This window comes from Vanessa tameamea, chromosome 8 (assembly GCF_037043105.1).
Source record: "Vanessa tameamea isolate UH-Manoa-2023 chromosome 8, ilVanTame1 primary haplotype, whole genome shotgun sequence".
In the NCBI taxonomy this organism is placed as follows: domain Eukaryota; kingdom Metazoa; phylum Arthropoda; class Insecta; order Lepidoptera; family Nymphalidae; genus Vanessa; species Vanessa tameamea.
The window spans coordinates 12,199,852-12,226,397 of record NC_087316.1 but is presented as its reverse complement, the minus strand read 5'-3'; the positions used below and the strand labels follow the sequence as shown (position 1 = coordinate 12,226,397).

The following is a 26,546-nucleotide window of genomic DNA, read 5'->3' as shown; positions in this document are numbered from 1 at the left end:
TAATTGTCAATGTCATAATGAAAATGTCAGTGTCAATAATCCGAACAACGGTTTTTATTTGACACAGATAATCAGATTTTCTACTAAATTACTTCATCCCAAAATTAAATAGTTAAACTAAGTTATCATTTTTAGAAAATGTATTTATATATGCTTTTATTAAGATATAGCTCGACTAATTTAGTATGTTAAAGTATTATGAAGCTTAACATTAAAGAAATGGGTGCATTATGCTTTAACAATTTAAAAATGTATGTATTACAATTTATTATATTATACAAATTTCCTATTATGTGATTTATACGTAAAAAATAACGTATATTACAATTAATCAAAAAATCAATGCAGATTGATGGTATGCGTTTGCCCTATCATCAAATGGGAAAAGCTAAAAAAAATATAATGTCAGTGATGACATGGTTGCCAAGGAAACCAAATACAAAATAAAGAATGAAAATATATTTTCCGAAAAATAAGGCTCTCACTTTTGGCTGTTACTGAATTATATATTTTGTAATATTATAAAATATAATAATAATAAATACACAGATATTTGAAAGAGTGATAATGGGAGGTATGAGCCGTTGGTTAGACGTTGAAGCAGCGACGGACGATATAGATATTAATTCCTTACCTTCTAATTTGGCTCTCACTGATTTAGAAAACGACAATGAATATAAACTTATTATTGGTGATTTAGGAAAAGGTGAAGAAGGACCAAGATTAAAGGTATTTCTTATTTTATCTTCTTTTCCAAATGATGCAAACAGTTTTTGTTTTCTGTTCTAACTTTTTTATTTTAATTGTTATTACCACAAGAATCACAATGCAGATATTTTTTTACAGATTATAATTTAAACTTGGTAACTTATTTATTAAAATGTGTAATGTTATTTTATGATATGATTTTAATACCACCAATTTAAATACCGATAAATACTAACAGAGTTGTAATTTTTATGCAATTCTTGTATTTTAATTGTTTATACTCTCTGTGTTACATAATATTTTTAATTTTTATTTTTAAACATTTTTGTTTTAGCTTTCGGTGTAATATTCAACAAATAAGTAAATATATAATTTTCAAAATGTTTGTTTTTTATTTAGCATTTTATTGACTGTTACAGATATTTAAAGGTGCCATGCAATTATCTGATATTGCTCTACCAGATTTACCACTAGGAGTGGAAAGTATCTACACCAGCGACTCTAAACCGAGAACATTACCCTTAATTGCAGTTGCATTTTCTTCATGTATTTACATTTATAGAAACTTAAAATTATTCTACAAGTATTATCTGCCAACTATGGAGCTAAATTCCAGTGAAATGGAAATCTGGAAACAGGTTGTTAATAGTATTTCATAGATTTTTTATTTTTATTTTCTAAAGTTTTAATTTAAAATTTGTGCTTATTCCAAAAGGCTAAATAATGTCCTATTTTTAGTCTCAAAATGCCTGTGTAAAAATAGCAGTGTTGTCAGTTTATAAGTTTGTAATTGGTGTATTTTCAAATTTTTAGCTGCCATTTATACAAATAATACTTAGAAAAGCTAAATTATGGTAATATGTGAGTTCGTAATGATATGTTATGTGGTACATATAAAATGAATGAAATGCAGCTACTGTAATTATGTTAAGGATTGAGAAATCTTCTTAGAAATATCTACATAAGTATAATATCTATACTAGTTTTTGCCAGCATATTTGCCTGTGTGTTATGGAGGCCATGCATCGGCTTTAGTTAAAAAATGTAACATGTATCCTTCCTTAGGGTTGCAAGCTGGCTTCATACCAAATTTCCTCAATTTTGTTTTAGTGGTTCAGCTGTGTAAGCGTAACAGAGTTAATTTCACATTCATAATATTTGTATAGATTTATGTTTTGTTTTCAAATATAAAACAATTTCTTATATTCAGCTTACAGATCCAGTAAACCATAAGGAAGAGAAAGTCTACGCACTCACAGACAGTCTGCACAACATGCCACAAAAAGTTCTAAGTTCTCAATCAAGACATTTCCTAGAGCTGACCCTCGAACAGCAGCTTGAATTTTTGGATAACGCAGAATTACCAAAGAAGACCCTCTCAGAAATATCTTGTATGACTACTTTGAGAATGTGCTCCGTTGACAAGTATGCAATGAGCTGTCTAGTTCTGGGTACAGAAGATGGGGAACTGATTGTGCTCGATCCACAGACCTTTACACAAATTCATTTGGTAGGTTTTATTATTATAAGAATTTAAAGTTGTCAAAATATATGACCTTTTTTGATAACGCATTAGAGAATTACTATAGTATAGAAGGGGCAACCTAAGTTGGCCGGTCGGAATTTAGACCGTCCGAGGCATTAGCGCATGTGAAATATAGAGGCGAAAATCGCCGCGCGTTGAGGGCGCCTCGCCCTCATGTCATGGTGTAGTCTAGGGCCATCGGTGGGGCGCCCCGCTTTATGACCTCTTATTCGGGGAGGCGAGATCGCCAGAACACAGTGCTTGCACCCAGGCTCTTGTTGTCCTTCTGATGGGGCTTAAAACTTCAAAAATAAACAAAGAAAATCAAATATTTCCGTAATTGTAATTCCGCAATTCCGCGCACTATCCGTTTTCGCATCACTAGCCTGACCAACCTCGAGCACTTGTCACTTGTATTCCTAAAACTATATATGCGGCCGGCCGAATTAGTTTGCGCATATTGTTAATTTTATTTAATCTGTTGTAATTTATAAAAAAAATACATATCTTATTATTTCTGAAAAGTGACTGAGTGCAATTGTCTAAATATAAAATATTTATACGTGTAATACAGGCAAGGTTATGCACAGTCAAGAGAACACCGTATCAGATAGTAGCAACAGGCCTGTATAATGTTGACTACCGAATAACCGTGGCTACCAGGTGAATCTACTAATACGCACTGTTATTTGATTTCATTGGCACCTTAGAAATTGCATTCATATTATTCAAAATATTTCGCGATGCTCTAACTCTCTCTTGTGGAACATTTTGCGAAAACACCCAAATGAGGAATGGCGGTTGTTTATATTGAGGATGTTCTTGTTAATAAAATGGGATGAAAAGCGGAAATATGGTTGTAATCTGGTCGTTAAATTGACCTTTAATTAAGATACATCATATACCGTACTATGGAAGACCTTTATTTCCTAACTTTTCAAATATCTGTAACTAGGTAACTCTATATTTTTTTAAGTCTATCATTGTCGTTGACTTGACAAAACATCTTGATGTGATAAAACTTTTTTTCAGTTTAATAATTAATAAAAAAAGTTAATTATTTAATATTATTACTGCACGCTTGATTTTTAATACCTCACAAAACTTGTGAATAAATTATACTAAATTTACCTTTTAGTTCACGGTGTATTTATTTTTCAGAGAAAAATCTGTCTGCTTATTGAAGAGGGAGTGGAAGGAGGGTCGTCTTCTTTTCAATACGGATGACAACATCGTCGCTATGGAAGTGATGACGACAGACAACAGCGTTATGGTCATATCGACCGACGGCACTCTGGCGTGCTACAGCAGAAAGGTATAATATTGTAAGCTAAATAACAAGTCTGCTGCTAGCGCTTGCATTTTCCGCGAGCGAAAACGTGGGGGGTGGGAAGCTCAACCCAAACGTTAGTCTCGACTCATACATGTGTGCATGGTTTAATTCATGTCGCCGTAGATATTGAGTTATGGAAAAAGTTGCTCTAATTATTACTTTTTTATATTTTAAAATTACTTTATGAGGTTAAAAGATAAACTTATCTACCACAGCTTTCGTTCAAAAAAAAGACAGACTTAATTTAAAATTACAAAGATACGATTTAATTAATAAAGCTCCAGAATGTTTATAGTCGAACTTATTGTTCCAAGACATTGCGCTTGCAAAATAATTGTATGAGAAATATGTAATAGAGCATATTTCCAGTTGGTTATGAATCTCTTCTGTCATCTAACTCAGTGTGCGTGTGCCTACATAGATATTCTGAGCGTAGTAATACAACTCATACTAGCAATTTACATTGCACACTTATACTGTAGCGATTGGAGAACAGTGTGGTGAGTCGTCGTGGATTGAAGTAGGATTTGATTAACATCAAGTCGACCTGTCTAATTCCATCCCTAACCCGTTCGCCGCCATCATATGAGTGTTCATATGGTGGTACTGACTCATGAGCTTGAATGATGCTCTAACAACACACATGGTTTGAGATGGGGAGGGGGTCTCTGCTCTGCTCAGCTCCTCCAAAACAACAGGCCTGTTTGTTTTCATTTTATATGATATCGTGTTATTTTTTTTCTAGGGTAAAAAAGTATGGTCCATATCGCTAGAACATCGTCCCGTAGCAATGACTCTTTTGCCAATCATGCATTTGGGAGTGACCCTGACGGCCGTGGCCTTGAGCTCTGGACACGTTCATCTGTACGAGGGGAAGGCTCGCAGGGACACTATTTATGTAAGAGGTTCGTTGTCAAAAGTAATTTGTAATTTACTTTCCTCTTTATGTTTTTTTGAAAACAATTATCATAAATGACTCGCGCGCCATTGTATCTTACAAACACAACCAATCGGATTAAGTTGAAAGCACCGACATGCACAAAAACGTTTAAGTTATTTTGTTAATTTATAGTTATATTCAGAGAATGATCCCCTAACTTAACCTCAATATATTTATCAGATGTCGTCTCAGTGATGAAGTTCGGACAGCTCGGTCAGGAGGAGCATGTGTTTACCATCATAACCGCTAGTGAGTCACTTTCGTATTTATGAAACATAATCGTATCTCACGTATTTAATCATTTGTAAAATAAGCCTTAAGGTTTGGTTAATACGGAAACCTATCAAGACCAGTATTTTAATTTTATTTAAATTTCATGTTGAATGAATATAAATATATATATATAAACAAGCTTTTATTTAATGTTCTCAAAAGTAAAAAATAAAATTCGATGTAAATAAAATGTATAATTTTGTTGCATTATACAATTCTATAGGTACGGGTACAATCTCTCAGGAAAGAAATTGATTTGATATCAATATAATCTATACCATATATCATTCAAGAATAATGTCGCTTTCTAACGGTGAAAACATTTTTAGAATTGAACCATTAGTTCCTAGATTACCCCCATACATACAAACCAACAAATTTCACCTCTTTATAATATTAGTATAAATAACAATGTATTTTATTACATATACAAATCGCCTCCTCTCTCCCTCCTTACTTTTCTTCTTTTGAATTATGGTTCACTAGTTGAAAAGTAGCAATTCTCTATGGGAATATTTTAATGTATCTGATTAGATTGTATCTTTATTATTATTTGATATTACCAGCTGTGGCCCTTTAAAAAAGTAAAGTCTGTCCTTGATAACATTTCAGTATATAAAGTAATAATAAATTTTCGATTATAACACTGTTATTGTAATAGTAACACATTTTACGGTTGAAACAAGATACATACTACCAAATCCGTGTTACATCTTATAAGTAGGTACTAGTAGCTTCCCAAAATTGAATGCTTTTTGAAATTAATAATACCCATTTTAATGTAATGTTTTTTTTTTTATTTTCAGACGGAAACTTAATGTTGAAAATCCTGAAACGAACGGCGAACTTCAACGCTCACGCAGCGGGTATCGAACCGACTATCAGTGCGACTGTTGGTCAGAAGCCATGGCTCATACCCAAGAAGTCGAAGCTGTTTCTAGAACAGTCTATGAGGGAGCGAGAGAATGCTATACGTAAGTAAAACCTTTGTTCTCTTTGGTCAGAATAATTTGAATTATTATAATTCATCAATTATATCCTAACTATGATACTTGATATGGCTGTATTTCGGATCAAAGGGTGGGGAATGAGGTCGTATTATTTCTGACGTATGGGCACAGCAATCGACAATTCTCTTATTTCAAATCTTGTTTGTTGGTGACTCATTAACGGCTTAAGGAATGCTTAATTACTACTGATTACTTACGTACTTCTTACAGTGGCCCTTTGCCTCCTCAATCGTAAAAAAAAAACCCCGAGATTTGATTTCATGACCACTAACTTAAATAATTTACTTAAAACATATAACACTATACATATAGATATATAATTGCCTCCAGTGATGTCAGGGAAGCTTGTTCGTTGTGGAATTGTTGGAATTGGAATTGCAGTTCAACATGTTAACGCTGCTAACATCCTTGCCATAGTATTCCAGAAAGTCATAATTACTAAAGTAGCTGTTTTTAATGAGTTTTGTACACTATAAATTAAGTAATTTAAATTAATACATTATAATTAAATATTGTAATGTTTAAATTCTGTATTTGTAGCGATGCATACCAACTTCCAACACGAGCTCAACAGACTGAGGCTGTTGTCAGCGAGGACTCTTTTAGAAGCTCACACCAAGTCTGAGAACTCTATTGGAGCCGGTAATATGGAGCCGATACGATTGTCGGCCGAGGTATGGCATTTGTGTCCAATGTAATATCGATCAGCGAATAATAATAATTATAAGGTATTTTTTAGGGTTATTGTTAGTTGGTAGATAGTTTTCTCTCTCGGGCGTCTCAGTCTGCAGTGGAGAATTATTGACACCGATAACTTTCTGAGAATCAGATTTTGTAGCTTTTTTTTATAATTTATGAAAATATATATATAAATAATGATACAAGATTTAACAATTCATTTGTCAATTTAATGGGTCAAATATTTCATGGTTGTTTCATGACTTGGCAAAGATCTCACTTTAGACGACGATGGTCTACGATCTACAGAATTCTTTATTAGAAGTGAGGAAAGGTGAATTGAAAGAAAAAGTCGCGAGAAAATTCATGTAATGTTAGCATAAGTCAGAATCAAAATATTTCTATTCAAATAGTTTTTTATAAGTAGTTTTGAGCATTACCACCGATTTGCAACGCGGATTTAATCGCAAAACGCCATTGAGAAAATCGGTAGTTAATATTTAAAAAAAAAAAAATTGTACAAATTACTTAGAACTAGTTTATTACTAATCGATCCAGAAATTATTCAAGCTTTGCAATTATATTAAATTATGATATAGATTTTAGAGTATGGATTTACAAATGATATTATTATTAATAGCAAATTGATGTTAGTTCCTATCATTGCCAAACAGTTAATTATTGATCTAGCATTTTACTTGGCGGCGACTGGGGCGTTGCGCGAGATCAACTCTGTAAGCACCTCCCACTTATTATATATTTTACCGCCAAGCGGCAATACTTCGTATTTTTGTGTTACGGGTTGAAGGGCGAGCTAACCCTCGCACGCCCACGGCGCCGCACCTGATAGTCTATACGTTGGAGCGGCGGCGGCGGCCCGATTTTTCCATCACAAAACGTTAAACGTTTTGGCAGACGAGTTCTTGATTTGTGACTGCGTTTAAAGAACGTACGAGAGTAATGGACATTTTTTTGAAATTTGTCCTCGGTTTCAAACTATGATTATAAATAGTCCCATATTGACGCCGAACAGACAGTCGGTTCCTAAAAATATTGACAAGGAAATGTTAATATATTCAAATATCTGATAATAGTATCGGAATGGAAAATTACTTCGGGGTAATCCAAGCGATGTGTTATCGAGGCGCCGATAGCTGATTAGAAATATAAATAATTGATATACATAATTCTTTACGTAAAGCTTCTAAATTATGATGCCGTGGACTCTGAGGACTAGTGTTCCAACTGAAACCGGGTCTTTATAAAGCTGTTGGATGTTTTTGTCGAAATGTTTTTATTAAGTAGGTAAGAGTCCAGAAGTTGACAGTGTTTACACTTTTATGATTTGGAAAGCATACAAAGCCGTTGCTCCTGAACTTATTTCCAGTCGTCTTTGATTTGCCGTCTCACGGGATTGCGAGAGGGAGATAAATATATAGTGTTCGCACGCACCTATGTCGCTCTGAATTCTTGCAATAAGGATACGTTAACGTTTACTTGGTAGGGCTTTGCGTTAGGGCCGTCTGGTTCGATACCAACCACTCAACATATATTCTACCACCAAGCAGCAATACTTTGTATAGTTGGTTTACTTTTAAATAAAGATAAAAGATCTTAGCTCTTAAGGTCGGTGGCGCATTGGTCATATAAGGAATTGTTAATATTTATTTCATACAGCACCATTGTCTAAGGGCTGCGGTGACATGAGCTTGCATATAGTATAAAAAAATGACATTCTATAGGAGTATTAAAATTGCATGCTCGTTAATGAGCTCTTTGTTGTTCTATTTTTGTGCAAATATAAAGAAAATCTCAGCGAGTTCGTTCAAACCAGCTCAAATATCCTGTAATGAGACAGCATCGGTTTCCGGCGATGTTTGTGATATCTCTCAAGGTGAAGAAACTTGATGAATCATGTAATCATTTGTCATCTCAACAAAATCTTTTTGCCACGTGATAAGACAACTTTTACCGTTTTCTCTTATTTGAAAGTGCTTCAAATATCTAAATGATGTTTTTTTTCTTTATGCGTTAATTACGTGAAGGTTACTGAAAGCATCAGTATAGCACCGTGACCTATAGACGGAAATCATCCGTAGATAGCTCCGTCCTCTTTTTTTACCCAGCCAAATATTAAAAAAAAAAAAAAAATTAAAATATGTCATTGTTGAATAATATATAATAGTTTTTTTTTTACTAACTGCGTTTGGTAACTAGTTAAATTTTGTATTCATAGCCTACGGCAATACTTTTGTTATATTGTTAAGACATCAAAACTGATGATAAGGGTATATCAGTAAAGCCCCGATAAAAGTGTTGCAATGCGATAGTATATATGTTATATTAATATCTTACATGGTAAGGGTGTCCTATACAGAGAGATTAATGCCTCAATACGAGAAGACTGTTAGGTATGGATGTGGATGATTTTGATCTAATACGAAGTTTACTTGGTACTAGGATTTTGTGCACGCCCGTCTGGGTATGTGCTATCTAGGGAATGCAGTCCCGGGATCCCGGATCCCGAGATCCCGGGATCCCGGTCTTATTCCAGTCCCCTGATCAGTTAATCCCCGGATTAGATTTGTCCATACCGGGATTTTCGGGATTGATGTAAATGCTAAAAGTTAATAACAAGGTGGAATAGCCTCTTTACCATACTTGAACGATTCAGAATTTTAAAAATCAGCATTCAGAAAGCTCTCTTAGACTTGGATAATCCAGTTCAATTGGAAGAAACTGATTTTCCTCTGATAAATGTAATTACAAAAGTTTTAGCTTCAGTCAAACTGACTGTGGAAGCGCTTTGTCGTTCAGACGCAAATTTGTGCACAGCTGATGCTGCGATGAAGTTTCTTTTTAAACAACTAAATGAAAACCACACAGAGTTGGCTTCCAAATTAAGAACTTATTTAAAAGAACGCATGCAAGGTCGTCGACGAAATGAGCTTTCTGGTGTTTTAGGCTATCTCCAAAATCCTGATGAAAACGTAAACCTGGATCTAGATTAGGATCCTGAGATCAAAGACTTATTTTCAAGACCTAGTAAACTTTTATATATAAAAAGGCAGATCGTTTCGTTAATTCAAAAGATGAGCAGTAAAGACGGTGAGCATGAAGACACTTCAGAAGAGTTGTCATTCAATGATGGCTCTTCTTCTTCTACTAACACTGAACTCACGCTACAGGAAAAACTACAGCTGGAGATAGACAATATGAAAACTTTTTCCCCGGGTGAACCTAAAGAAACGGACCTATCGAAAATCGTAAAACAAGAAATGAATCTTTTCGAAGCTACGGGTTCTACTCGGGGCTACGATCTTGAACAAGCTTATAAATGTTTAATGACGGTTCCCCCGACTTCCGTAGAGCCTGAATGAGCATTTTCAGCTGCAGAATTTATATGTAATAAATTGAGAACACGGCTTGGAGACGAAACTTTAGATGCATTGATGTTTTTAAGGTCTTATTTTCGTAATAAGTAGATCTCAACTCAAAGTTGTTTACTTAGTAAATTTTTATGTTTAAGATAATTTCAAGTCATAGTCATTTTGGTTAATGTTTTAGAAGACTATTTTGTTTTTTGTTTGTGCACATTGAAGTGTTAATGATTGTGTTTTATTTTATAGTAACCTAAAGTTCCTAATTGTTTCCTAAGAAGAATTTTATGTTTAATTTGTTAGTTTTAAAGATGATTTCAAGTTGAAGTTGTTTTAGTTAAAAAGTTAATGTTTTAGAAGTTTATTTTTGTTTTGGTTTTGTTCACATTGACACGGAAGTTGACGAAAGACTGCTGAGTTTAAAAAAAAATGAGAACCGATGATTTTTTTGTCGTTTTTAATACAAATTTTCAATCCCGGGGCTATCCCGAAATCCCGGGATTACGGGATTGAAAACAGAGGGCCTGGATTGCATTCCCTAGTGCTATCTGATATTCCACCGCCAAACAGCAATACTTAGTATTTTTGCGTTCCGGTTTGATGAGGGAGTTAGCCAGCTTAACAAAATGCAGAAGCGACGTAACATCATAGCTTCCAAGGTTGCTGGCGCATTTTCGATGTAAGGAATCAGTAATATTTCTAAGAGCGCTAATGTCTATGGGTGGTCCAGTCCAGTTGTTTTTTTTTTTTTTTTTCGTAGACTTTTGCGTTCTTTTTTAGTTTCTTCATAATATTTTATTATGATGTCCATACTTATGGGTAATTAAATGTCAAGCTACGCTTTATGATAATAATCTTAAGATCTAATATACATTTGAGTTTTTTGCCTTTCAAATCAAATCAAATCAAAAATCTTTATTCAATATAGAAGTGTTTACACTTGCTTATTGATTGTCAAAAATCTACCACCGGTTCGGAATTTAGCACCTCGGACCTGAGAAGAACCGGCGAAAGAAACTCAGCGGGATATATATATATATATATTTTTTTTTTTTTTTCGAGGCGGATGTTTTTTAATGAATTCACACGTCAATTCGTCACGTCGTCAATTATTACATATTTTTGTTATCATTTGATGCCTTTATTAGAGCTGTCTTTATAAACGAAATGTCATAAGGTAAATAACAATTTAATAGGTCTCACATAATATCCGTTGTAACTTACCGTAAATGGTTAATAAAATAATTGGGTCTCGAATAAGAATCCTTAGCTCTCTAGTTTATTTATTTTTTATGACAGTGTTTATTTTTTTTATGAATGTGTTCGAATATGTTGACAATAAAATCTTTTGGCGCTAAGGCACCTTTGAATAACCTAATAAATGGCTCTACTACTTTTAAACCATAATTTATCAAACTTATATAAAAACCAAATAATTTAAAATATATATATATATATTTCGCAATTATTCGATATAAATGACTATACTATTTTAATATCTATATTCGTAGATTACAAATGATATAAAGCATAGTATTAGTAGTCGATGATTTACACAGAGATTACTTTAATGTAAGTGTAACTAAATATGTTAATATTTTGTTATTTAATCAATATCAATTTTTGGATATAATTAGTTTAAGGACTATTCGATTCGAGTCTAAATTAGACGAAATCGTTATATGTCTACGATTATAGAAACCGTAGTCTACCCGTATAGTTAATGTCCCACTGCTGGGCAAAGTCCTCTTCTCCATTTTGAGGAGGTGTGGAGCTTACTCCAACACACAGCTCCTGCGGTTTCCTTCATGGCCGAGCATGATACTAATTATAAACACAAATGAAGCATATACATTCAATTCCAATTTAAATTCAGAATCATCGGATAAGATTCAAATCTTGAAACCACTGAGCCATAACAGCTCTGAAAGAGTAATTACCGTGTTTCTTATCGGTTCTCGAAAAAATGTATATTGCGAACGTGTAGATTTCAGTTTGATCGATTTGATAATATAATAGACTGTTTGAATAGAAGAATATTTTAATGTCATGTTTATGACTACCCGCATATACATCAAGTTATTTTCATCAGGTCGAGGGACTGGGACCAGTCTTCCGCGTGACACTGATAGTGGAGAACACGTCGACAGATAAAGCTGTATTAGGCCTCTCCATATTGTTTCTTGTTCATTCCACGGCTTATAAAGTATATAACCCCTATGTCAAGGTATTTTACACTGACTTTTTTATTTATATTTTTTTATTGTAGAAAAACATGCAACATTAAAAACACACAAATCGTTTACATATAACGTCTTCATTATTTTTTATAAAATATTATATTCAATTAGAAAAAAGAAACATGAATCCATTAATATTGTTCTTTATTTAAAGTATTTTTGAAACATTTTTTTTTCGTCTGTTCGTAATGTTCCAAGTTCAACAAAATAAATAAAATGATGTAGTATTTATGATTTATACGTCAGGTTATCTTCGGTACAGTTACTTTGTCCCATACAAAGTATATCAGCAAGTATATGTTGCATTAACTTGATCTTCCATCTCTTTCTGATCTCATGTATTTATCACAACTACCAACCTTTAAAATTTTCAGGTTCCACTAATATCACCGGGCAACCAACTCAAGTTCCCCGCAAAAGTCGAGGAGATATTCGGCGAGAATTTAAACCCTGATATTTTTTTCCGAAACGTCACAGGACAAGCGGGCGAAGGATCGCTCATAAGGGTTCTTCTCTTGAAAGACGGAAAGTCGAATCCCGTACTAGCAGCGACCGTTACGATGCCCCCCACAGATCCCATGATGATACCATATGATAAAATACAAGCTTCAAGCGATTTTAAAGAAGACGCCGATAATGAAACGTAATGTCATTACGACGCGTTAAGGACATTGTGTTTGTGATTGGCTTCGATAAAGAAGTAATTACATCGCTGCATTAGCAAGATAAGACACTGATTAACGTATATAAATATAATTCCGAATTGAAATGTGTTGTTTTAATTAATTCATTTTCAGTGAACTTGGGGTTTTGGTCTTGAACTTGCCATTTAAAACTTACAGCCAGGTTGAAGTTCATTGGAAAAGATCGAATTATTATAATATATCTTGTACATTCCGTTTAGAGAATCCAGTCATCATCAGCGATGTAAAGGAAGCCGGAGCGTTCTTTGATTGGACGCCATGTCCGCGCGCGGTGCTAGAGTTGACCGTCAAAATGTACCGACACATTTTCCGAGAGGATTGTGAATATTGCTCATTACCAATGTGAGATGTCAGAGGGATGTCAGATGTCAGATGTCATACACATCATAATATGCGACTACTATAAGAATCGTTTCTGTCAACCTATTGACAGAAGTCATAAACATAATAAATAATATTAATAATAAGAATAAAGAATCGTTTTCCGATCTAGTCTTTTGTTGGCTATTGACGACTAGTGTTATCAATAATAAATGAAAATAATACTAGATAACATATATTTGAAACAAACAAATCAATATTCATATGTATTTCTAACATTTTCAATAATAATTATGACCAAACTCCGATCGCAGTGCGAAACTTAGGTACAATGACGGGACTTGTGCTATTTTAATTTTATTGGATGATTATGAGCATCAACTTGATGTTAATATGATAACTTTCTTTTGAATATCGCAATCAGCTCTCATTATAAAGCAACTGTAATCATTGAACGATATAGGTATCTATTTTTTTTTAATCCGACAATCAGATTCACCTTATTACTAATGAAAGGTTAATAAATGACTTACAATTGCAATCATAGAATGTGTGAAGACAATAAGGATCTGATACATGATTTAAAAACGTGTATCTTGCATTCTGTATTGTCTCATTGCGTTTTATATTTGATAGGCTGTGGGAGTAGCTTAGAGTAAAATAGTTGTGGCCCGCGAGTTGCTTGCGTTTTAGCAAGGCCGGATCTACCATATGGCTTTTTGGGCTTCAGCCCAGGGCTCCGTGGATTCAAGGGGGCCCCAGCTAAGTCGTAAGTAAGATGATAATGCGAAAGAATCCATAACTTTATTAAATTAAACAGATCGTATGGTTTGCAGCCCTGCGAGTCCTGCAATTAATCAAACCCATTCAATTAATTTAATTCAAATCTACGTTGAGTTGATGTCTTAGGTGGGCCCCTAAGTAGTGTTAGTCCAGGGCTCCCTAAACTTACGGTCCGGCCCTGCGTCTTAGGAATCAATCGCCAGGTGTTAGGGATAAAAAGTAGCCGATGTCTTTCTTTGGGTTTCATGCTTGCTTTATACGAATTTAATTAAATTCGGTTCTTTGGTCAGACATAAATACTTACTTATAGTATAGATAAATAGTTAAGCAAGACCTAAAAGTAATAATAATATAGTCACGAGTTTATTCATTTTATAGTAATTTAGGTTAATGCCGAATACTGAATTTGGTTGTAACCTTGGAAGCCAATTATTTTTTAATGGAAGACTTATTACCAAACAATTACGGAACATTCGAAGCATCTCTATCACCAAGCAATAAGCATACATTGAACATTATAGAGATATTTTTTTGTTTTAAAATATATAAATAAAAAAGAAGAAGGTCTTTCATTGATAACTAGAACTGAATTTCTTTCGTATCACATTTGTAAGATTTCGTCGATGAATTAGTCGTCAGCCCGATCGTTTGAAACTGTCAAGTGTGTAAGCTACCTAAACTGCCGAGCATAAATACTAACCAATAAATTAACTAATTTTTTTTTATAATAGGGTTTATAACGGTTACGTTCTAAACCGATAAGAGGCAATAAACTATTTGATAAAAAGAGTAAATATGTTACAGTCGTGGATTATAAAGCTGTGAGTAAATGTTTGATAGTCGGTATTACGCAGAGAGATCAGTTGAAATAATCGTACTACCTACATGTTTTTTTAAGATAAACTTTATTTATTGATAGTAAATCAGTCCAAAGATATGTTTAGATATTAAATTAATTTTCCAGTGTTCGAAGCACTCTGAAATTATGACATGATAATAGGGTTTATGATGTTTTAATTAAATGGTAGAATGTGCAGAATTACAGTCAGTCACAGTGATTGATATTTACCGTTTACTGTTCTTCAGAGATTGATTTTGATATATTTGCATTTTATTTAACTTATCATAAAATAATTAAAGTGAACGTAGTGGTTGACGAACACGTGATTTATGATATTTTTTATTTTCGGTCTAGTCGAATTATAACTTTTGCCAAGACGTATATTCATGCGACAATATTTCTACCTGCATAAATATTTGTGTTAAAAATAGGTACTTATTTATGCAGCTACATTTATATATTTAATAAACTCATATTTTGTTTTTGTATGAGATTTCATAAGACTAATTGTAATCGATTTCAGAACGTTATTCGTAAGGCTTTAAAATTAATACTTACAAAATGTTTTGCCGCGTAAAATTAGAAATATAAACAACTAAACGATTTAATGTAAATAGGAGATGTTTGTCAATTTTTATTTTATTTTAACCTCAGCATTATATAATAAACAAACAATAAAAAAATATTCTATGAACTGGTTTAAATTTTTATTTAAATGTGTTTTTTCCTAATTATATATTTATACTTACATTTCGTCGAGGTCGTCTTATCCCATAAAGTTAAAATGTATTTTATATCAATAAAATATTTTTAATAGCAACACTTTATTTAATGTGTAATATAAATCTACAATGTTTTGTAATCACTATAATATAATTGTATACAAAATGTTGGCAACTTTTTTAACTTAAACATGGTTTTCATAGGTCTGTATTTAACAATTTACACATAGGATTGTGTTGAAGAACTAAAACTGAATTGACAAAAATTTAAACTGTGGGAATTACTTGAAATTAATACATTTTTCAACTATTAGGTCTCAAGCATATCATTGTACTTAAACTCACACCGGTAGCTAGACAAGTACCTAGGCACCATTATATAACATATTCCATATTCATCCATATTCTGTTAAAAAATGCTAAAAAAAGATCACGTGATTAATGGACGACCCCCTACGTGATATTCTACCAAATACGACATAAGTCATAAAATGTCCTTGTCGTTTTTTTAAACTGCAAAGTATATAAAAACCAATTTAACTAAATAATATAACGTATGACTATTGTCTATTTTTTGTCGATTTTCGAACACTGAATATATATTTTTCAAAATACCTAAGCGACAAAAAATGCATTATGGGTACAAGTTAAATAAAACGAGGCTGTTGGAATAGTGAGAATACTATTTGTATGCGTGCACGTCGTTTACATCACCACGTAGACAAAAAGATTAATTTTTTATGCTACGGATGTGAATTCAAATATTTTTTTTTTTAATGATATATTTATATACATATACAATGTCGTCATTATTATTATTTAAAAACTTCTAAAAAAGAAGATTATTTGTTTGGCGAGATTTTATTGTATATTACCGATTCCTTGATATCGGTTATATCGATTTACGTGATTAAAACTTTTTTCTACTGAGGTACCTTCAGGTGGGCCAATACATTTTTCTTTGTCGTATAGTATGTTGTATGTACCATCTTTCAAAGAATCAGGAGAGACCTTGTTTGTTGGGATTGTCATACATGTATGTTTTCCTAGTTTATCGTTGTGAAAAACACAATTGGTTTTTCTTTATTAATTTTTATAGTAAATTTATTAAGTATGATTAATATTTTCGTAAAGATTAATACTTTGACTTTTAGAAAAATTTGTAAATGTTCTATAAAAAATAATTTGCAGATTTTTTATTATATAGTTTCACATTTGAGTATAACATCATCCAGAACTGATTTTTTCTTGTTTTTGTATTCATTTCACTAAATTTTGAAGATATTTTTGTTTTTCAATACATGTTAATTTCATACATGATGAATACATATTCCCTAAGTTTGCAATATTTGTAGTATTAGCTTTAGGATTGGGCGACCGGGGAGAGGGGTGTGCTAGTGCGTGCCTCGTTTTAACTTTAGCACAGAATGCTTCATTTTCATTATTTCAGTAATTTTTATTTGCCGTATAATCTTATAATTACATTCAGACGTAACTTCTTATTATAAATTGCGTGAGTCATGAGCTACCAACTTTGAAGATTGTATTTTCTTCAGAAAGTAATGTCGTTGAGTCAGAATGTATATGAGTCATAGAAATAGGTTTATAGGTATATGTATACCTACATAAGTATAACTAAAAATATATTGTAGATTTAAGATTAACACAAAGTCACAGGGTTCATTAAAGTGGCGTCAAAAGCTTCCTACTATTGATAGCTTATTTTTATTGTCCAGTAATGAGGGATGAGCCTAAAAATAAAAGGCATTCTAATAGTTATCAAGGGATTAGAATATATGTTTTCTATATGTTTCACTATATGTTGTCCTTTTATAACTTCAATGGTTTCAGTGTAAAGCGACCACAATGAGACAATACATGTATAAATTATTTTCTGTGTTTAGGAATTCCCCTATGGTAGTCCGAATTGTCGAATTAACACAGAAGCAAAAACTAATTATTTTTATGCGTATTTTATTGTAATTCATATTTTACTTATGCTGGTTTTATGGTAACTAGTTTTGTTACCTTTTAATAAAAATAAGGTTTTCGTGTGTAGATGATGCGATAACAATTATACAACATATTATGTTAGTTATTCATTATAAGTTTAAGAATCATAAATTTACCTACAATAATATGCGAATAGCCGCCATAGTGATATGAGTTCTGATTCCTTTTTCCCAGAAAATTGAAATCGTAATTCAAAGGGGAAATTATGCTAGCATTCTTGTCACTATGATCTGATTCGAAAAATTTGTTTATTTTTTTACATACTAATAAAACATCCAATAATGCAATTCTTATGTCGCAAGTTTATACTCATTAAATTATAACTCTATTATTTATGATTTCACGGCAATCATAACTTTACAAGTTACAATTGCATGGAATTTTAAACGAAATGGGCGTGTTTAATAATTTAACCAGTATTATTTACAATGTTACTGTATGCGTCCGGTGAAAGTACAATTACAATTAAAATTATTTGTCGGTTTATATTTCGATTAATAAAATTAGCAAATTTGTATTACTATTTATAAAAATATATCATGATTTTTATAATAGCCCCATAATATGTATACGAGTGAGTATCACTTGTGTATACGAGTTAGTATATTCTTGTGTATTCATGTTTAATACACAAGAATATACTGAGAAGGGGGAAATTTTCCGAAATATTAATCATTTTTATAAATTTATTTATTAACACTAGAAGTAAAAGGCGTATTGAGAGCATGTAAGTGTGAGATTCGTCCCATGGAGTTAAAGTTCATGCGGTTTTCGTCCAACAAATCCTCATTTTTCCGATCTTTTGATTTTTTCATCAACTCGAAATATTATATACACACACATAACATAAAAATTAAGATAAAAAATCATATATATTTTATAACCTTCGAACTTTTATCGAAGTTCTTTACTAAAAATTATAATAACAAACCTAAGCATAAACTCATAATAGAGATATAGTAATGATTACAAAATAGGTTTGTACAATTAAATTCCAATTAGGTGGGTAAAGTGCTCCAACTAAAATAATAAATAGCGATCGAATTTCGAGCAAAGGGCCGACACTAGTTTTAATAAATCGTCCAAATTGCTCCGTCAATAATATTCGTAATAGATTAGACACGGCAGTAATTAAGATATCAAATAGGATCTGTTTAAGGTATCTTATAAGATTTTTATCAAACAGTAATCATACCGTGGACAATTGGATTTAATTATCTAAATATTTAGCTATAATTATTTCATTTATTAGCGAGTATTTATTTCAATTATTACACTTTCAAATTAAATGAATTTTAACCTTTGAAGATTGTATTTTCTTCAGAAAGTAATGTCCTTGAGTCAGAATGTATATAAGTCATAGAAATAGGTTTATAGGTATATGTATACCTACATAAGTATAACTAAAAATATATTTTAGATTTAAGATTAACACAAAGTCACAAGGGTCATTAAAGTGGCGTCAAAAGCTTCCTACTATTGATAGCTTATTTTTATTGTCCAGTAATGAGGGATGAGCCTAAAAATAAAAGGCATTCTAATAGTTATCAAGGGATTAGAATATATGTTTTCTATATGTTTCACTATAGCAGCCTCCAGGCTGCTTCAAATAACTAAAATATAATTATCATTGTACATGGAAAATGGTTAAAAAAAAATATATATATATCCCGCTGAGTTTCTTTCGCCGGTTCTTCTCAGGTCTGAGGTACTAAATTCCGAACCGGTGGTAGATTTTTGACAATCAATAAGCAAATGTCAACACTTCTATATTGAATAAAGATTTTTGACTTTGACTTTGACTATGTTGTAAAAATAATAACTTCAATGGTCCTGGTGTAAAGCGAGCACAATCAGACAATACATGTATAATTCTTTTTCTGTATTTAGGAATTTCCCCATGATGGTCCGAATTGTCGCATTAATACAGAAGCAAAAACTAATTATTTTTATATGTATCTATGAAAGATACGGATTGGGAGTGTACCTGTGCATGCGTATAGATTTGTGCACTAGTCTCTCTTGACGTTAGCCGCCGTAGCTGATCGGTTAGTCATCCTCACATCATCATCATCCGCACATAACAGCGCTGTGAACCTTTGGCTAGGATAATTGTGTATTTCCACTAATGTATTTTCTTAGTTTCCACAACATTACTTTTTGTATTGGGCGGTTTTATCGTTGATGCTATTATTTACACCGTCATTAAAACTGTGTACGTTCCTGGGTAGGGTATTCTGGCAAGGCTCGCCTCACCATTAGATATACTGTGAAACAATTATTTTCTGAACTCCGGTTTAATTACAGTTACAAGAGAATCTCAGATTCTCGGACAGATCCTTCTCTACCGAGCTATAGATGCATTGTCTGAAGTCGTTTATACGTTTAAAAGTACCAGCAAAAGTGTCTTTTACTGTCTGAAGACCCATTTTATCGTCGCTCTCCTGGAAGTAAATTTAAAAAATGTTTTTTATTTCTCTAATGTATGAGTAGGTACCTGTGAGTGTCTTATAAAGCGGGCGTGGGTTAGGTGTGTCTAAAAATTTCCATCAGATAACACAACACAGTAAGCACTTAACATGACCTACTTCGTAGTGTTATAAAAAAAATTTGATTTGAAAATTTATGGTAACTATAAAAGTGGCGGCATAAAAATGTCAAGTACTTATTTATAATTTCGTTTATATTTATTAATTAAATAAATAATTTAACTTAATAGTAATATTCAAACAAGTAAATACTTTTACCTATACTATTATTTTATTATATTAAAAAATAATAATAAAATATATCGTAATGATTACCGAATACGTTATCGCAGTGATTAAAGACAGAGAAAGTGTTATCATTATCTCGTTCATACGATTAAATAATTAACGATATTCCTTTAATATTATAATTGATAAGGAATCTTATTTATATTACAATAATATATACCAACGAAATATAGGCGCCACGCACCCTCCAAGGGTGTTAAGAGCGGTGGCGGAGAGTGGAATGACCGCACAAGAGAGCGTGATGCCGTCAGCCGTCACGGCACACGAGTCGGTCACACCCACAAGCCACGAAAATAGATGTTTCATATCAAAGTATATAATAGAATTAATGAATTCCTTTGACAATTCTATTCACCGTTTCGAGGATTATCTACCTTGGTACATTTTGATGTTTAATTTTTATCGTGTTATATATTTATTAAATTACGTATGTTCTCCACCGATAGATATTGCTACACTATATAGTTCTCCTATTAACTATATTTTATATTGCTGATGCGCTACCAACCTTACGAATTGAGATGTTATGTTCTTTGTGCCTGTAGTCACTGATATCATGACAATGGTACCTATCCAGACGTGTTTCCACAAAGCCCTAACACCAATTATGTAAATGTGGCTGCACCATTACTGTAACTGTTTCGTCGTGGTGTGCAACTGTATTTCTATTATTTTATAACGTGAATAATTAAGTAACGTTAACGTTATTAGCTCAACTCGTAATTTGCACATACATTGTTTTATTTGATTTCTCATATAAAATAGTTAATCAGGGAATAGAAGAGCGGAAATGAACGATTAAACGGTTGTTAAATAAGTTAAATGGATTAATTGTTCCCACAATAAGAAAACCATAATTTTATAGTTTCTCCCTTTGGTTATTTGTGTTTATATGCATTAAACTATTTAAAAAAAAAAACGGGAATTGTCATGGAACACTTGGAACGAATTTCGCTTTCAATATGTATGTAAATATTTAATATCAATAATAGACGGTACGGGTAAGTTGCGTAAATAACTTTGTTCCATAAAAACTTAAAGCAAAGATAAATTAAACAATTAAAATAGTTAATTTTCTAAAGCTTTGAGTAATGGTGGAGTCGGGGCGGTGATTTGCACACTTTACTTTTATGACCAAACAAGTAATAGCTTGGCTAATAGAAAATATGTTCACCTTACGTTAGTAAATAAGTCATGAAACAGTTATTGACTAGTTGTTCTATTGGTTAGAAGCTGTGTCGTTCTAAATACAAACTGGGCTTGGGTGATTTTGATACTCATATTTCCATCTATTTTTCTTGTCTATTCATATTTATAAATTCTCAATGGTGATTCAATCAAGAAGATGCTATTGCTTTCAGACCAGGGTCGCGAATTGCGAATGTGATCGCTCGGACAGCTAACGCCGGCGCAGAATAATATTTTATAAGTAATTTCACGGACCTGTGGTAACTACAATTTAGATAACGATTGATTTGATTGATTTATACTGAGTCCAATAATAAAATATATTTAACAGATAAAGACGATAAGATTGTAATAAATTTTATAATTCCTCGATTACTATTGATACGTTACATTTGAGTGATCCAATTTTATTTTTTGACCGTTACTTATTGCCATAGGGTTGTCGCTTAATATAAAATTAAATAATCAAAACACATTAATAAATAGAAATATGACGAAGAAAGTTTTTATAGTAGTATTTTAGCCCTTTTCATAGATATAGTATTACGATATTCTTATCTCGTAACTTAAACCGCATTGTATCAGTGTGGTGAGATAAACTGCGAAACTTGTTTTCAAGAAAAGAGTTGAGAAGTCCGGCTGTGAAAAATTACAAGATGTAATTTTTTAATACTATATGCTATAATTTCTCAGCAAACTTACGTTTTTAGGGTGACGAGCTGATATTTATAATACCTACTTATTACAATTCAAATATCCGTTCAATTAAAAGTACATCTAATATGTACCTGGCGAAGTAACTGGAACTATATGGATTCTTATTATCACATCAATATTTAAGTTAGTAGTTTTAGTAAATTGAAGAACAATATAATTTACTATTTCTGTCATCAATTAATTTAACTATGCTGACTTCTATAGTTAACAAATTTTACATGTGTAACAATATAATTGTTTTCAAGTAACATGACTAATTTCAAATTTGACAACCCTATTACAATCGGTGACACCGATAAGGGCCTGGGTTTGAAAATTTAATGAGAGATCCGCGTCAAAATAATTCATTTTCTTGGTTGCTTTCAATCCGATCCTACCCCCCGGTGAGTATTACAATTTTAACTAATATTTTAAATTAATATGACTTGAATTACCGGTTCTATTTTGGACTAATAATATTATGGTGTATGTATATATAGGTTGACCTATTGCCTCATTGATCTACTGACTAGCTTATGACGCCCGAGGTCCTACTTCAAAACCTAGATTTGGACCAAATAATAAAATGTTATTGGGTTACAATAGCAGTTCGGAATTTCAAAGTTGCCAATGTTTACCGTCCCGTGATTCTCTGGTAGTTTCTGATTGGAAGCCCAACGAATTATGAGAGTTAGGGAATAGCCAGTGCACGTGTGTTTGCGGGTACACTAGTACACTAATATACTCGTATCTAAGTCTCTTTTGTGGGGGTTTCATGGTGGTGTTGGTTGCCGTGGTCTAAATTGATCAGGAGCACATCATCAGTATAGTAGCTCTTGAACAATGTTTTTAAGTGAAAATGAAAAAGGTTGAAATGTCGAGTTGGATGGAATATATAATTAATATTACGACGATCGGAAATAAAGGACTAGGGTCAACTCTATCGTATTAATTAATTTAGACTTTCATGTGTTTGTGTTTTTCAAAGATTTGTCAGATTACTCGTATATTCTGGTTAAAATCTTTATTTATTTTAGATATGGATATCTTAGTTTTGATAACTTGAGTCTTTGTGGTACGAATCGTATTATTCAATTACGACTTACATATAAACATTGAGTCTTTAAGTTATAAATACATATATATGTACTTAATAAGTAATAATTATAAAAATAATATAATTGTTGCAATTGAGTTTTTTGCCGTTTCTCCTAGGTACTAAATGTCATGTCAAAAGAGCCTACTTGAATATTGTGCATATTAAATATATATGTTTTGTGTTTGTACTTAGTATAAGGCCCTGTAGGGGTTATTAGTTTTTCAAACGGTGTTTAATCCTGTTTTGTATTTCTATTTCTACGATATTATGGATGAGTGTTGGAAAGTGCGATAACGTCTGGTTTCCGTTACCGGCATACCGGTCAACGAACCCAAGGAATGTCCAACGCGAATACCGCAAACATTGTGCGCGTGCGCCGCTAGTTCAAAGTAAAATCATTGCACCTGTTATATTTTTTTCACTTTATTCTCTTACTAAATTCAAATCATGTTAATAGGTTAGAAAATATTTTTTTTTTTTTACAAAAGATAGCGTGTTTAGAATCTAGTATATTTATTTTAGATTTTATTGAATTTATCATGAATTGAAGAGTTATGTTATAAACACATTTTATATTTCATCCATCAAAATATAATCAACGACTACTTTGGTTACATCGTAGAAAATGTCATGCCTCCATATGGGTAGAAATATTTAATTCATCAAATTTATAGAATAATTTCAATCTACATAAATTATCTGATATAAATGTAAGTTCTGATAGCTAGAACAAAAACTATTTTATTCAGTCTCTATAAGCACAACGATCATTAAGTCTCTCATGAGAACACTAATTAAAATAATTTTAAATCAATAACAAATAATATTAGTGGTTCTCATTTGTCTAAAACGCAATTTTTGCTAAATAACTGTCAACGCGTATCCACCAATTTCAATAAAGTATTTTACAAAAAAAGGTGATTTGATGCATCGGTCGTTGCCCGCGTCATCCATTATTCATTTTTGACATTCACCCCAAAGTTCTAGGCATCAATTTCACACGCGCTGTGTCATAATTATTATTAAGTAGGTAAATATTTATTTATATATAATATACTAATATATATATATATTTTTTCTTTTCCAGATCTCACCACATTCCAAAATGTCTCTTGACGAGGTGAGTGTACCGGTTTGGAATACAAACTTTGCAAATAAACTAGCATATTATAGTATTAGGAGACTAAACTAAAATAAATAAAAGCCATTTAGGTTATACGACATACTTATGTTGTTTATATGTAGGGAAATATGTATAACTTGATAACAGTATTTCTTTTTCTCGATATATATTTAATTACTAGTTTTCCCGTGCGTGAATGGGAACGCATGTGTTAAGGCGAAAAAGAAAACTATGTGCTATTCCAGATCATAATCTATCTCAGTGCCAAATTTCATTCGGATCCGTTTAGCCGTCCTGGAGTTATTAAGTAAAAACGTCCAAAATCTGCCCATTTATAATATTAGTAAAATTTAAATTATTGCACGGCTTACAATGGTGTATTGTGGTTTTTTGACGATAAATGTTACACATATGTTATTTCTCATACAATTTATAAAATAGAAAATCGATTCCTCACATAAATTTTTGATGCGATTAAATAGTCAGTCGTTCCAAGGGGCTAAGCAGTGCTAGTTAGCGCTGTTATTACATATACATATGTCGAAGCAATGTAATAAAATTCGCTAAATTTAAAATAAGACAGAATATGTAACGCCATGATGTATGTAACGCCTTGTTCTAATACAGAATGTGTTTTTGCTTGGCGGTAAAGGAAAGACGTGAGGCATGTGTGATAAATTTTGATCCATGTAGATTTATATAATAGCTCAAATTTAAACTCTCGAATCTTTGTAAGCGATATCAGAGGAAGCTTTTGCCCTGTGGGCTACTAGGGCCTAAGTACTTGTCAGTAGATATTTGACGAATAATTAAAGTATTATATTATCTTTTTTAAATTGGTTCTATATTTACCTGTTTGTTAGAATATGGGTTTTTGAATAAGTCATATGAGGAAATGTCATATAGAACATTGGTCTTTTGTCTTACGTGATTAATACAATGTAGGTACCTACAATAAATATATATATATATATATATATATAAATATATTTATTTAGATCTGGCAATAAAATACATATTAAAAGAAAAATAAAATAAGTTTTATTTTAAATCTAATTGTTTGATATTAATATTATTGAAAAAAAAAAACAAAAAATTAAGCTACCTAAATGAAAATATTATTGACAGTTGGTTTATTACATTTATTTTCGAACATATTATATATTATTATGATAACGTAAAAATTATCTATATTTTAAAAAGCAACTCATAGGTGATTATTGGAATCAAACGCAATCCATCATTTCTGCAAATTCCGATAAGCTATCACAGTTTATAACGAAGATTCTTGACAGATAAATAAATACATTACCGAATGTTCGGAAAACAAGTATTTTTTTATTAGTAATATGAATTTATCTATTCCGGCTAACTAATTAGTCGAATTTAGGTGTTTATCTATATTTTCGGTAAGATCTTATCCTAGATTATAAGATGATACAATATATTAGAAAAAAATCTTATTTATGTAGTATAGTTGATAAATGTTTTATCATATTTAAAGTTTCGTTATAAATTATGTAAAATGTATTGTTTATTGCAAACTAAATATTTAAATCCTCATTTACTTTATAGCAATTCCAAAAAGTCGCTGCATCAGTAAGGAACTGGAAGACCAGGCCAAGCGACAACGAGAACCTCGCTCTCTACTCTCTTTACAAACAGGCTACATCCGGCGATGTTAACATCGGTTCGTAATTTATACATAAAAAGTTTAAAAAACACCTCTTACACAACGATTTACAAATTAATTTAAGTGTTGCTAGTATTTAACAAAAAATATATTATTTTTCAGCTGAGCCCAGTGAAATGATCGCCAAGGCTAAGTTCAAGGCATGGACTGGTCGCAAGGGCATCTCACAAGACGATGCTAAGAAGCAATACGTTGAAATGGCTGAAAAATTACAATCTAAATACGCTTAAACTTAATAATTATCTTGTAAGTTAGTTAGGTTGTGTAACGAAATGCATGAAATTCAAAATTAGAAATTCCTTCAACATTCTCATTTTCTAATTGTTTTTACTCGAAATTTATGTTTTTGAGATGTTCTGTAAAAAGATTTTGTAAGTTTATAAAATTATTAAATAATAATTTTAAGCTTTGTTTCCTTAATAAAACACTTTGACGTCAACACTTGTTTTTATTAGCTGTGTACCTACGTTATATTTATTACATATTATAAATAAAATCA

The 26,546-nt window shown here is 31.9% G+C and overlaps 1 protein-coding gene across 1 annotated transcript; it reads left to right on the top strand.

Annotated features, from left to right (window-relative positions):
- Positions 1–552: 552 nt before the first annotated feature.
- LOC113404732 (Bardet-Biedl syndrome 1 protein homolog) lies at positions 553–26,008 on the top strand. Its single transcript, XM_026645724.2, has 13 exons — positions 553–729; positions 1,128–1,346; positions 1,919–2,218; positions 2,808–2,896; positions 3,395–3,548; positions 4,312–4,471; positions 4,687–4,755; positions 5,586–5,753; positions 6,330–6,463; positions 11,940–12,074; positions 12,462–12,656; positions 24,318–24,351; positions 25,930–26,008. Exons 1-12 carry the CDS (start codon positions 568–570, stop codon positions 24,345–24,347), a joined length of 1,815 nt encoding a protein of 604 aa, XP_026501509.2. The 5' UTR covers positions 553–567; the 3' UTR covers positions 24,348–24,351; positions 25,930–26,008.
- The last annotated feature ends 538 nt before the right edge of the window (positions 26,009–26,546 follow it).